At 32.3% G+C, this 14,531-nt stretch overlaps 1 protein-coding gene across 1 annotated transcript; it reads left to right on the forward strand.

Moving 5' to 3' along the window:
• The first annotated feature begins 8,560 nt into the window (after positions 1-8,560).
• LOC109161159 (glutathione S-transferase U17-like) lies at positions 8,561-10,262 on the forward strand. Its single transcript, XM_019309509.1, has 2 exons — positions 8,561-9,000; positions 9,746-10,262. The coding sequence occupies exons 1-2, from the start codon at positions 8,683-8,685 to the stop codon at positions 10,103-10,105; spliced, it is 678 nt and encodes a 225-aa protein (XP_019165054.1). The 5' UTR covers positions 8,561-8,682; the 3' UTR covers positions 10,106-10,262.
• Positions 10,263-14,531: the final 4,269 nt, after the last annotated feature.

Genomic DNA, 14,531 nt, shown 5'->3' on the forward strand with positions numbered 1-14,531 from the left:
TTTCATCACATCTATAATTTCATAACTATAAATTCAGAATTATATAACTACACATCCATAACTATACATCCAGAATTGCATAACTACACATCCATAACTTCATAACTATAAATCCAGAATTGCATAACTACACATTCATAACTTCATACTTCATAACTACACATCCAAAATTGCATAACTATACATCCAGAATTGCATAACTATACATCCAGAATTTCATAACTAAAAATCCAGAATGAATGAACTAAAAAATGAATAACATAATGTTATTCTTGGGAATCCAAACTGATTTTTTTTTATGTAGGACGCACGTTTTGACGTAAAGCGACGTCATTTTTGCATCCATATGCATCATGCATGGTGCATACGGATGCACAAAATAATTTACCCATCTTGAGATAATGATATGGTAAATCAAAGTATTAGAGGTCCAATAATATTAGAGACCTTATTGGACTCAAACTTTGTGATTTGATCTCTTGTGAAAACCAATTTGCTAGCAACATGGTCTTGATAGAGATTTTTTTTTTTTTTTTATTTCTAAGAGGAAGGGGGAGACCCAAAGTACGGTTTACATAAGCATACTAGTATTTCGCTACAAGGGAAATTCATCTAGATCATCCTCTAAGGGGCCTCTAATGATGTCAGGAGGCTCAGGGAGTCTATGCAGACCAGGACTGAAGTGATGAGAGAATTTTGCCAGTGTATCAGCTACATTGTTCTGTTCCGTGGTGATATGCGTGACCTGCCAGCTTTCAAACCTTCTTAGCTCTTTTTTGCAAACAGTCATGATATTGTGTGCTGCGATGCGAGGAGGGATGTTGCTGTTAACAAAGTCGACTGCTTCCTTCGAATCGCTTTCAAAGTGAACCCGAGTGAAACCCAACTCTATGGAGAGTTGGATTCCTTTGAGCAAAGCCCAGGCTTCTGCTTCTAATGGAGTACATGTGCCGATGGTTGCTACAAAGCCATATTTCCATTCCCCCAAGCTATCTCTCATGACATGACCCCCACACCCGGCTGCAAAGGAAGATGGGGTGACTGATCCATCGACATTGATTTTTTTTTTTTTTTTTTTTTACAGAGAAAAACTCATATCCACTATTTGAAGGTGTGCACTAACCCAGTTATATGACTCTAATCAGCAAATGATCATTATGAGATAAATTAGTTCAGTTGTCCATTATTGATCAGTTCAAAACAAAATCACCAATAAACTATATATTTTTGTTGGAGTCGAAGTTGTAACCTTGTAATTTGATTGAAGATTTAATCTAAATCTTTCTCCCTGTCCAAGCCGTGGAAGTTAAGGACGAATTTGGACATGAAAGGGCATGTGGCCACAATATATACACCTTCAAGACTCCTCATCCAATTGAAGCGCAGAAAAGTTTTAGCCATTGTCAGGGGCGGAGCCAGGATTTGTTGGTGCGGGGGGCCAATCACAATTTAAGAGAGAATAATAAAATATATTAATATTTATTTAATATATTCCAAACTACATCATTATATTACAAATCTACTAAAATTTAGAACGTCATTCTTGCATGTCACGAAAATCATTTATAAATGAATCTATACTAAATTGTTTTGCAATTTATTTTTCAATGTATACTAACAAACAATATTTCCCCTCGCCCCTGGTTGCATTTAATATTTCTTGAGATTGAAGTTGTAAAGTTTGGCAAAGCATATTAGTTCAAATGCTATTATATCAAAGAGATAAAAACAATCTCACTTGTTGTGACCAATGATCAAGAGCCGTGAGCCGTCAGTCCACAACGAATTATCATTCACCAAACAACAAAATGGAGGCTTCTGGGTATTGTTAGACAATATGTGATTGTGTATGTTCAAAAAGAAGAAATCATATTTTTGGCAAAGGCCAGTTGCTAAAGATTTTAAAAGTTTAGTCTGAAAATTTTTGTTTTGCAGTACATATACATTTGTTGCAAATTATGCTGTGGAACCGTATCCACCTTGCAAGGTGGACACGATTTCAAAACTGTTCATAATTATGAATATATAGTTCTATAATTATGAACATATAGTTTTATAATTATGAACATAGAGTTGTGAACATAATTATGAACATATAATTCTATAATTATGAATATAGAAATTCAATAATTGTGAATATGAAGTTCAAAAATTATGAATATATAACTTTATAATTATTAACATATAATTCAGTAATTATGAACATAAAGTTATGTAATTGTGAATATAGAGTTCAATAATTATGAATATGGAGTTCAAAAATTATGAATATATAACATTATAATTAAGAACATATAGTTTAGTAATTATGAACATAAAATTTTGTCCACCTTGCAAGGTGGACACGATTCCACGGCATATAGATTTGTACTTTGGTGAGGGGGGCTAAAAATATACTGTTAACAATTTTTTCTTATTTTGGGGGTGCGGGGGGCCAAGGGCCCAAGTCTCACAGTTACTATGTTCATCTAAATATTCCCCCTATTAGGCTATTAGTATCAATAATTTTTTTTTTTTTTTGGAAGGGGGGGCCAAGGCCCCCTATAATTACAATGTCCCTCCGCCCCTGGCCATTGTCTTCTTGGTTTGCTTCATTCTCATCAGCCATGGCGTCAGAGACTGTGAAACTCTTGGGTGCATGGGCACTCGGGTTGGACTCCCATATGGGAGGTTGTGAGTTTGAGCCTCAGTGGAGGCGTTATTGACTCTTTGTGCTTCAGTAGGTTGAGAAAGTAGCGGAGGTGTTATTGGCTCTTTGTACTTCAGTATGTTGAGAAAGTAGCTATGAACAGATACTACATAGAATCAGTAGCATTCAAAAAAAAAAAAAAATAGACGTGTCTCAGTCGGAGAAGTATTAACCTGTTAAATAAGTTAATTTAGGATTCAATTGAACAATTTAATTAGCCAGTTTATGGGGTTTGATTGAAGCTTTTTTTTACTTAAGGGATTCAATTGCACTATCCGTTCGACTTAGTAGGACAATTTGACTATTTTTCCGAGAGTAACGCATTACAAATAAAAGATAGAGATTTAGAAGACCAATGCACACCACCTGACAAAGAAAGAAATTTCCGTGTTAACAAATGGGTAACCTCGATCGCTGCTGGTCATTTAACAAAAGAGATATCACAATATCAAAATTGACACAAAATATCTTTTATATGAAGAAAAAGTAAGTCAAAAGAGGAAACACTTCTATTACAGCTCGTTTGGTTCGCTGGAAAATATTTGAAGGGAAATGGAATTGAAATTCCATGGAAAATAAATTCCAAGAAAATAGATTCCATTGTTTGGTTGGTGGAAAAGAAATTACTGGGAATATGAATTCCATTGTTTGGTTGAGTTTGGAAGGGTAAGGAATAATGAGTATAATGACAAATATAACCCTACACAATAATAATAATAATAATATAATAATAAGAGTAATTAATAAAGAATGGTGAGGATAAAATTGTCATATTAGTTTTCCATGGAAAACAAAATACCTAGCATAAGCTAGGAATTTGTTTTCCTTGTTCTTTAAAGAAAACTTTTTCCAATGGAAAAAGTTTTCCATCCAACCAAACAACATAAAACATCATTTTCCTTCACTTTTAGGAAAACATTTTCCATGAAAAATGTTTTCCATCCAACCAAACACTCCCTTAGAGTTTCATACCCTGCACCACAAGAAGTGAATCAGTCTCACTTTGTTCTGTTGTGATCTTTTAATTCATGAAGTAAAATTTTTTGTGAGTCCCACAATTTTTTACACGAAGAGAAAAAAACAATTTTGTGGGAAGTAATATTTTTTGTGAGTTCCACAATTTGTTAAATTTATGCTGGTGCACGTTTCGCGTACCAATTGAGCGCATAAATCATTAATTTTTTTACTCTTGTTTTCTCTCTCATCTCCCTTTTTTTGAATACCTCTCTCATCTCTCTTAATTGGCCTGCAAAAATAAAATAAATAAATATTTAGATCCATTGAGAATTTGAGATTTCCCTAATATGGATACATGAATGATTAAAAAAAAATACTATAATTAATTAATTTATGAGACAAAAGTATCATTTTATCTTGTCTCTTTTGATACGGAAGATTCTCTCCCCACCCCTCAAAAAAAAAAAAAAAAAAAAAAAAAAAAAAAAAAAAAAAAAAAGAGATGAGAATTAGAGGTGTAAATGAGTCGAGCCGCTCGTTAGCTACTCGTGAGCGGCTCGGTCAAAGCTTGGTTCGAGTTCGGTCAAAATTGAGCGGTCGTTAGCCGAACTCGAACAGCTCGTTTATTTATCGTGTTCGAACCAAGCTCACATATTCTATGCTCGTGGCTCGACGAGCTTAATAATAATAATAATAATAATAATAATAATAATAATAATAATAATAATAATAATAATAATAATAATAATAATAATAATAATAATAATAATAATAATAATGATATTATTATTATTATTATTATTATTATTATTATTATTATTATTTTACTCCCTCAAATTTGAGGTCAAAATTGAGCTCGAGATCGAGCCTTCCTTAATGAGCTCGAACTCAAGCATAAATTGTTGAGCTCGATCGAGCTCAAGCCAAGCCTTCCTTAATGAGCTCAAGCTCGAGCCAACTTAGGTTCGAGCTCGGTTCGACTTGACTCGTTTACACCCTTAATAGGAAAGGTTCGACTTGACTCGTTTACACCAGGAAAGGAAGCTGTCAATGTCATCAATAAGATAAAGTTTAAGTGGTTGGTTAACCACTTAAACTTTATCTCATTTTTTTGATAAAGTTTAAGTACGTAGTTAACCAACCACGAGATCTTTTGCAAAGTATTAGTTTCACTTTTTACCATGTTTGGCATAAAACCGGCTGGGCAGCATGCCCACAAATTTGGCTAAATGTACTGCTCAAAGCCTTCTACATATTAAAAAAATAAAAATAAAATTAAAAAAAAAATCCTACATCTCCAAAATGATATATATCTTTTTGAGTAATTAAAACTAGACTTACACAATATAGATAAATGACGGAGGGTCACCGTGATTTACATTCTCCCACATGCTCTGTCGGGTCAGAGTATGGGGGGCCCTTAGGGTTGGGGATTCAGGTTTTTGGGGTAAGAAAAGGATTTTTGAACTAACAAATGGACAACTCCATTCACGGATCGTTTAACAAATGAGATATCACAATGGGCTTGTTTGGCAATTGACAAATTCGTCAAAATTTTGACGAATTCGTCATTTTCAGCGTTTTGACCATGTTAAAACGCTGAATTTTGTGTGATAAATGACGATATGGAGTAGCGGATTTGCTCCAAACCACCAAAATCTTAAACGCTGCAATTTGTAATGTTTCAGATTGGCGTTTTGGGCAAAAGCCAAAAACGCCCTTAGTTCTTTAAATTTATTTTCTTTTTGATTCATTAATAGAAGCTTCATGCTCCTTTAATAAAGAAGGTTGACCCTTCTTTTTTGGTAAATTATACCATGGATCAGAGTCTACCTTGCGATTTATCTATGTAGTGACTCTAAGGGCAAGGTTATGTGAGCTTAGTAGTTTAGCGAAGCTGGGATTAGGGGTGAGCAAAAAATGAAGACCGATCGAGAAACCGATGACCAATAACCTAATCGATAGAGAATTTCGGTTATCGGTCGGTTCGGTTATGAGAAGTTCTTCAGTTATTTCGGTTATTAACCGAAAACCGACTGATGCTCACCCCTAGCTGGGATCACCTAAGTTAATTTAAAAAAAAAATACTAATAAGAGTGAATGAAGGTTAGTAACCCTTCATTTATGTCCATTTTCTGTTACTTTTTTCATGTAATATGCTATAAAAGTTGTACTATACAATTTTTTCGACAAAAATTATCCATACTGTAATAACTTATGTTATCTTTTTTTTTTTTTTTAATTATCATGCACATGCATCCATCAAATCTTTTATTATATTATTCAACGGTAATAATATAGGTAGACATTATATATTAGAGTAATATAATAAATAAATTTAGTTTCATTTACCAAGACTATGTGGTCTAATGGTACTCGGGTTGGACTTTCATTTGGAAGGTTGTGAGTTTGAGCCTTAGTGGAGGTGTTATGACCAGATACTACATTGTAATAGAACCAGTAGCATTCAAAAAAATTTAATTTCATTTACATTTTAATTAGTAAGGATTAATTAGTTGTTTCTTAAAATAAAGCTATCAAAATTATAAAAATGGTTTATATTATTATTATTATTATTATTATTATTATTCATTTATTCAATAATATATATCTAAAATCTATATTAAAAAATTTATAAGATTGAACCAATGTTATTATCCATGATTTATGCCTATATTTTTTACGCTTATTGAGTAGTACATTACAGTACACTACAAATATTTTACTATTATTTTTATCCAATAAAATTATTTTACACCATTAAACTTTCTTTAGTATGTATTAAATGTTACAATAATCATATTTAATCATTTACCATACCTAAAATTCTTACTTGAACAATTATTAATCTTACCATAATTATTTCCAAAATTATCAATGCAACTATACCTTTAATATAGAGAAAATACCCAAAATGGTCCCTCGACTATAGCTAAATTCACAAATTGGTCATCGACTTTCAATTTCAACCAATTAAGTCCTTAAGTTTGCAATTTTGACACGATTTGGTCCTCCATCTATTTGACCGTTTGTTGACCGTGTTCGACGATCTCCAGAAGAACCTTAAGCTCTCGTCGGAGAACGTGGAGGCCTCCAGGATGACGTTGCACCGGTTCGGAAACACGTCGTCTTCTTCGCTCTGGTACGAACTCAACTACATTGAATCCAAAGGGAGGATGAAGAAAGACGACCGGATTTGGTAGATTGCTTTCGGCAGTGGATTCGAATGTAACAGTGCGGTCTGAAAATGCAACCGGAACCTTAAAAAACCGACGATGGACCATGAAATTACATATATATCCTCAAAAATCACAGTAAACAAACGGTCAAATAGATAGAGGACCAAATTGTGTTAAAATTACAAAGTTAAGGACTTAATTGGTTGAAATTGAAAGTCGATGACCAATTTGTGAATTTAGCTATAGTCGAGGGACTATTTTGGATATTTACTCTTTAATATAATATGAATTCTACAACTATGAACTTTTTAAAAAACTTACATACTATTATTTAAAAATTATTTCAATATAACTAAAATTATAACATTGAGTATTAATATAATAATATTGAACATATATTTTTCCAAATCGCTAATAAAAAGGACTATTATTATTTATATCATACCAATTAATGAGAAGAATCATAATGTTGACAGCCAATAAGTTATAACAATTAAAAATTCAATTTTTAATCTCTTAAAATGTCTTATAAAAACGTATGCTGACACAAAAGGCAGGAGAGCATCCTCTCTTTAAAGTAGACGAATAAAACTTTTGTGGGTTAGGCTTTCTCCTCTATTTTTTTTTTTTTTAAATTATAATTGTAAGATTCATATATAATATAAAAGTATGATTGATAATTTAGTAATTTAGTAATAATTATAATAGGAATAATAATTATTAAAGGAAGAATTTTAAAAATCGTAAATGATTAAATATAGTTAGGGCATCCTCAATAGTTAGGATTTTGATGTGGTGTTTGAGGAGTTTTGTAAGTGTGATTAGAAAAGAGAAAATGATGTGAAAATAAATAGAGAGGAAAAAAAAAACAAAAGCTGAATTAAAAAATAAAAAAATAATAAAAAGTCACAGCTTTAATTAACGCGCCCAGTTGGCACGTGCACGGCTACTTGGCCTTCACGGAGTCTTGCCTGCAATTGTTTATTTAATACAATGGGTCTTGTCACTGACAAAATCTCCTAAATAACAAACAATCACATCCCTCTCTCTCCTCTCTCTCTTCCACCTTGTTATTTTTCTTAAAATCTGTAACAAATCTCACTATTGGGAATGACCTTATAGTACCAAAACATTGTTAATCTCTACTCCTAGTATATTTTGTAAATCATTTACAATTTCAATATAGGTCATCATTGGCTTCAATTTGCCTGCAACAAAGGCCAAAAGAAAAAATCAACCAGTTAGTACATTAATTTTGGTAAAATATTGTTTTTAAAATGTCATAATATTATACCTTAGTTAATATATATATATATATATATATATATATATATATAATATATTTTATATAGAGGTAATTTAAAGTCTTCAAATCTATAAATTATATTTAATTATTTAGTTTAATAATATTATACCTTAATTATTGAAATCATAGATAATATTTTAGTACTATACGGGACCAAATAATTATCATAAATTATCTGAGATAATTATATTAATAATTAATATTAATAATTAATTATAATAACAATTACCAAATATGCATATAAAAGTCCTATCTAATTATTATCAGGGAAGTGTAATTATTTATTTAAGGTTTCTAAATATTAATTTTAAATGACATTTTTGTATAATAACTAAATTGTTTGATGTTATGATTTTAATTTGATTAACTCAAATTTGGAAAAAGTAATAATAAATTGTCCAAAACAGAAATTAATGCATCTATGGAAAATCCGTAGTCAGCGCGTTCACACTTCACACCTATAAACACACACACTCACGACGGCACTCATCTACTCTCCCCAGAAAATTAATTACAGGAAAAAGCTTGGAATTCTCGATCGATCTGCAACAATGGCGTCAGAGGATGTGAAGCTGTTGGGTGGATGGCCCAGCCCGTTCGTGCTCCGAACCCGAATTGCTCTCAACATCAAATCCGTCGCCTACGAGTTTCTCGAGGAGAAGTTCGGAGCCAAGAGCGAGCTCCTCCTCAAAATGAACCCGGTTTACAAGAAGATCCCTGTTCTCGTCCACAACGGAAAGCCCATCTGTGAATCCCTCATCACCGTTCAGTACATCGATGAAGTCTGGACTTCCGGCCCCGCCATCTTGCCCGCCGATCCATATGATCGCGCCACCGCCCGCTTCTGGGCAACTTACATTGATGACAAGGTATGTTTATTAGTCCCAAGAAGGATCCTATACTCCAACTGATTTTACCGGATTTTAGCTTTTCATAAGAATTTGTGCACTTAATACCCAATTTAATTTAATTTTTTTCCAATTTAGTCTTAAACGTCTTTCTGTGTTTAATTAGATCTGAACTTCAATATTGTTATTTATTTAAGTCTTCTTGGTAATTTTGCCTAATTTAAGTAAAATTATCAAAGTTTGGGACACAATCAACTACAAAAAATAATGTTGTAGAAGGCCTTAAGCACTAGTCGCCCTCCCTAGAGGGCTTAGGCTCTACCTAGGCTGACGAGTAATAATAGTACAAACCCATGAGTTTTCAAAAAAAACACATGAGTGTACACCCATGCTTAGTTTGATCGACTCAGGCACCTAGTTTGACTGACTTGGGCGCCTTGTTTGAATGACTTGACTCAGGTGCCAAATTTGTAGACCTAGGTGCCTAGGCCGCTTAGTCGGTCTACTAATCAGCCAGTTGTCTAATGTCTGTCTAATAGTAAAATTCTCTTGGCTTAGGGGTTTCTAAGGGGTATCTTAGGTCGATTTTTGCAACAGTGTAAAGAAGACCGACTAAATCAAGAAAAATCACTACAATCAATCCGGATGAAATTGTGTATAATTTGGGTTTGGGGTCTAAAGGATTTTGATTTGAATCCATTTAGTCCTTGACTTCAGGCAAAATCACAGAGTTATGAAGATCTGAATTTTTGAGTGGTTGGTGCAGTTGTTCCCAAATATGCGAGCAATAGCGGGAGCCAAGGAAGAAGAAGCGAAAAAGGCAGCAGTGGGTGAAGTTTTCTCCGGCTTAGGATTGCTGGAAAACGCGTTCCAGAGCAGCAGCAAAGGCAAGAAATTCTTCGGCGGGGACGCCATTGGGTACCTTGACATTGCGCTGGGGTGCTTACTAGGCTGGATCAGAGTGACGGAGCTCTTCTCCGGCATAACGCTCCTGGACGCCACCAAGTTTCCCGGTCTGGCCAAGTGGGCCGACGATTTCTGCGCCGATAGCGCCGTCAAAGACGTCATGCCGCCCACCGACAAGCTAGCGGAGTTCGCCAAGATGGTCTTCTCAGCCGCAAAATAAGAACACTGGATCGGATCCCACTTCTTTCTTTGTGTTTTGGTACCTGTTTCCTGCTTCTGCTATTCTCGATCTGCAATAAAATTAAAACATCTGTGATGGAAAACATGTTTAATTTGAAGTTTTGAACTTCGTTGTTTAGGCTTCAATTTTATGCAGATTTTTAGTTTGGTTCCTTTCCATTGTAGTTTTCACAGAGTTTGGCTCAAACCAGATCATAGCCATTAGACCCCTGCACCCCTGATTGAATTAATTAGGAATAAACAGCGTTGCAAAAATTGCGCATAGGCGCTGCCCGATCGTGGCGAGGAAGGTCGGAATCGGCCTCCTTTGCGACCGGGTGGCCGCCTAGATCGTCTAGCCGACTGAATTGGCGTTTTTTTTTTTTTTTTTTTGAAGTAGTAAGGTGTGAAAAGTTCGGGAAGACATAACTTTTGACTGGGTTAGCCTACCAATTTCTCAAAAAAAAAATGATTGTTTTGTTCTTAATTTTAGTTTTTTTTTTTATGTATTTATATGATTTTAACAATATTTTGAACAATTTTACAACCAATTACGCAAATAGTTTATAAAAAATAACTATGGGAACCTCATGTTTTATTAATGATTTTTTATAATTTTTAGTTTTCTTTTTTTTAAAAAAAATTATAAAAATCAGCACCCTAGGCGCCCCCTCGGCACCTAGGGGGCGCCTAAGTATGTTGCAACCTTGGGAATAAAACACCTCTAGGCTCCATATGAAGAATCTAACGCTTCTTCAGAGCTTAGCGTAATGGTTTAACGCCTGACTTTAAGTCATGACAGGAGGCGATAGTGTGGACTGTGGAAGTTTAAATCTTTTGTGTGTATATAAAGACTAAGGTATGAACTGAGTAGACAATTTGTGATATACAACTGTAATTTTCACATGGATAACTTAGTTGATCACATCGGTGAAATTTGGGAAGAAGATTAGTGTAGTCCATAACAATACCAATCTAATGTTTCTTTGAACTCCGTGGAGGAGAAATTAGATAAACTCAAAACAGCTGCGAATTCAATGGGAATCGCTTCATTTTTGTAAAGAATTTTTTTTGCTGATTTAGTTAATTTAATATTATATTATAATTTAAACAAGTATAAATATAATTATATTTTTTTAAAATCATTAATTTATAAATAAAATCACAACTCAATTTTATAAAGAGTTAATATGGTCCTGGACTATAGTGATTTTTTTTTTCAATTTCGTTCTAAATGACATAGGTGACTTAATAACAACAGTAATAATATTAAAAAAAAAAAAACAAAAAAAAACTCCTTCATTTCGAGGGTGGCTTCGTCTTGGGCGGTCGCCCTGGCCATGGAGACAGCCTGAGACTAAGCTACCATCGTCTCAAGGTAAACAGGTCATTTTGGGTTGAATTGCATGAGTTTGTGTTGTTCAGTGATCCAATTGTATTTTTTTTTTAATTCGATGATCCAATTACAGTTTGGTGTGCAATTGAGTCACTTGAGTAGCCTATTTGACCCTTATTCAAAGATTTTTTTTTTCCGCTAATTTAGTTAATTTAATATAAAATCAATAATTTATAAATAAAATCACAACTCAATTTTATAAATGGTGAGTCTCCTATGAGACCGCCTCATAGAAGGTAGAAGTAGGGAACCTAAGAAGAATTGTGGAAAAAAAAAATGAAAGTCTTGTACTTTTTGTAAATTATGATTTTAAATATTTATTATTTCTACTTTGATAATTATATTTTGGTTTTTATATATCATTTATTTAAAATGTAGTAGCGTTAATTTTAAAATGTTGCAAAATATACATGTATATACATAATTAACCCAAAAAAAAAAAAAAAAAAAGAGTTGTCAATTAACATTACTCCGACGCACTTACCACAATGGCTCAGTCTTAAGGCATCCACAATAGTGGATTTTAAAAAGTTTTTGTAGGTTTTTAAGCATATATGAAGGAAAGAGAGTGTGAAGAATTTTGTGTAAAGCATTGGTTTTTTTTTTCAGATTTGTAAGACCCACCAAAAAAAAAAAAAAAAAAAAAAAAAGTCCCGCCCTAGTCGTGTGAAGCACAACCATAGCGCCCACCGGGCACTTTCATCTTAAGCTTATTGTTATTATTATTATTATTATTATTATTATTATTATTATTATTATTATTATTATTATTATTATTATTATTATTTTGTTTTTCAAATTTGTTTTTTTTTTTCCTTTTTCCCTTCTTTCTCATCTTCTCTTTACTAGTTATGCACCTGCACCTCCAAAATCTTTTAAAATCTATGCCTATTAAAAATGTTCTAAGAGATGAGAATGGAAGTTGTCAATGTCATCTATCGGATAAAAAGTTTATACTCTTCCTAAAAAAAAAAAAACAAAAAAAAAAAAAAGTTTATGTAGTTAACCAACCACGAGATTTTTGGCAAAGTATTAGTTTCACTTTTTACTATGAAAACCTGCTGGGCCACAAATTTGGCTATATGCACTGTTCAAATCCTTACATCTCCAAAATGGCAAATTTTATTGTGTACCATGGTTTATGTAGCATCATGAATCATTAAGTATGTATTATTTTTATTGCACTTCACTTTCATTTGATAATATTGTTATGTTTTTTAGTTTTATTTTTCTTCAACACTAGTTTAATTATAGTAATACTAAAGTATCATTTTAATTTTACTATAGTTTCATTTAATAATATACAATTATACATTATTGCTTGAGCTCTATTTTTTGTTTTATTTTTCACACACACTAGTTTAATTATAGTAATGTTAAAGTATTATTTTAATTGCACTTCAAGTCATTTGACAATATATGTTATTGTATGGCTATTGATTTTAGTTTCATTTTTCATGCACACTAGTTTCATTATACTAAGGCCCCGTTTGGATTGCGAAAGATATTTGAGGGGAAATGGAATTGAAATTCCATGGAAAAGAAATTACCGAGAAGATTAATTACATTGTTTGGTTGGTAGAAAATAAATTACTGGGAATATCGATTCCATTGTTTGGTTGAATTTGAAATTGTAAAGAATAGTGTGAGTATAAAGACAATTATACCCCTGCATAATAACAACGAATAATAATGGTAATTTAGAAAAGATGTTAAGGGCATAATTGTCCTACTTGTTTTTCATGGAAAACAAAATATCAAGGGGGGACCATGGAAAATGTTTTCCTCATTTTTGAGGAAAATGTTTTCCATGAACAATATATTAGTTTTCCTCAAATTTAAGGAAAATATTTTCCATGAACCAAACATGCCCTAAAGTATCATTTTAATTATACTACAATTTCATTTGACAATAATGTGTTATGTTTTTTAGTTTCATTTTCGACATACACTAGTTCTATTATAGTAACACTAAAGTATCATTTTAATTCGACTACAGTTTTATTCGACGATCATGGTCCACATAGCGATATTTAGACTATGCTCCATGTATAACAACTGCTCCTAAATGATATACATTTTTTGGAGTAAAACTAGACTTCAATTAAGAACAATCAAAGAGTAACGTATTACAGATAAAAGTCCACTCCACACCATCAAACAAAAAAAAGAGATTCTCGAGCTAATAAATGGACAACCTTGTCCGCTGATCAAGTAAGTTAAAAGTGGAAACATCTCTATTGGAGTTCAGACTCTACACGACAAGAAGTGAATCCGTCTCAATATGAACTCTATCCCTGTCTTGGTCCTTTAACAACATCCTTTGATTAAAGATTTCCATCCCCACTGGGGTTTCCATCCTTATAGAGTTCACTCGCGAAATCATTTTAAAGGTGAGACCATATATTTTAAAGTAAGATTGTATTACATGAATGTAGATTTTTTTTTTTTTTTTTTTTTTGGACAGGACATGAGTGTAGATATAATATTAAGTGAATTGTAAATTTAATGACGTAAAAAACTAAAAATAAGACCAATTTTTAATGGAGTGTTTGGTTGATATGAATTGAAATGCAATTCCAATGTAATTTAATAAAAGGAGAAATAACATTGATGGTTTGAGGGAATTGCAATTCTCTCACTTCATTGAATTACAATTCATAACTCTCATTGCAATTCAACCATACTAAAGGAAAGAAAAAAAAAAAAAGTCATTTCCCTTGATTGTTATTATTATTAAGAAAAAGTGTCAAATAGACAATTGAACCTTTACACATGCAATTGAACAATTGAGCAAAAAAAGTGTACAATTAGACCATTTAAAAATTCAAAAATTGTGCAAATAGCATTTTTTTTACATATTAGTCTCAAATTTTTCTTAAATATGATGTCATAATATCAAATTATATATATAAAAAGTATTTTAATAATTATTTTTACAAATTAACAGAAAAAATTATATATATATATATATATATATATATATATATATATATATATATATATATATTTGTTGTAATGCATTGGGAGC

The sequence above is a fragment of the Ipomoea nil genome, unplaced genomic scaffold (genome assembly GCF_001879475.1).
Source record: "Ipomoea nil cultivar Tokyo-kokei standard unplaced genomic scaffold, Asagao_1.1 scaffold2921, whole genome shotgun sequence".
In the NCBI taxonomy this organism is placed as follows: Eukaryota; Viridiplantae; Streptophyta; class Magnoliopsida; order Solanales; family Convolvulaceae; genus Ipomoea; species Ipomoea nil.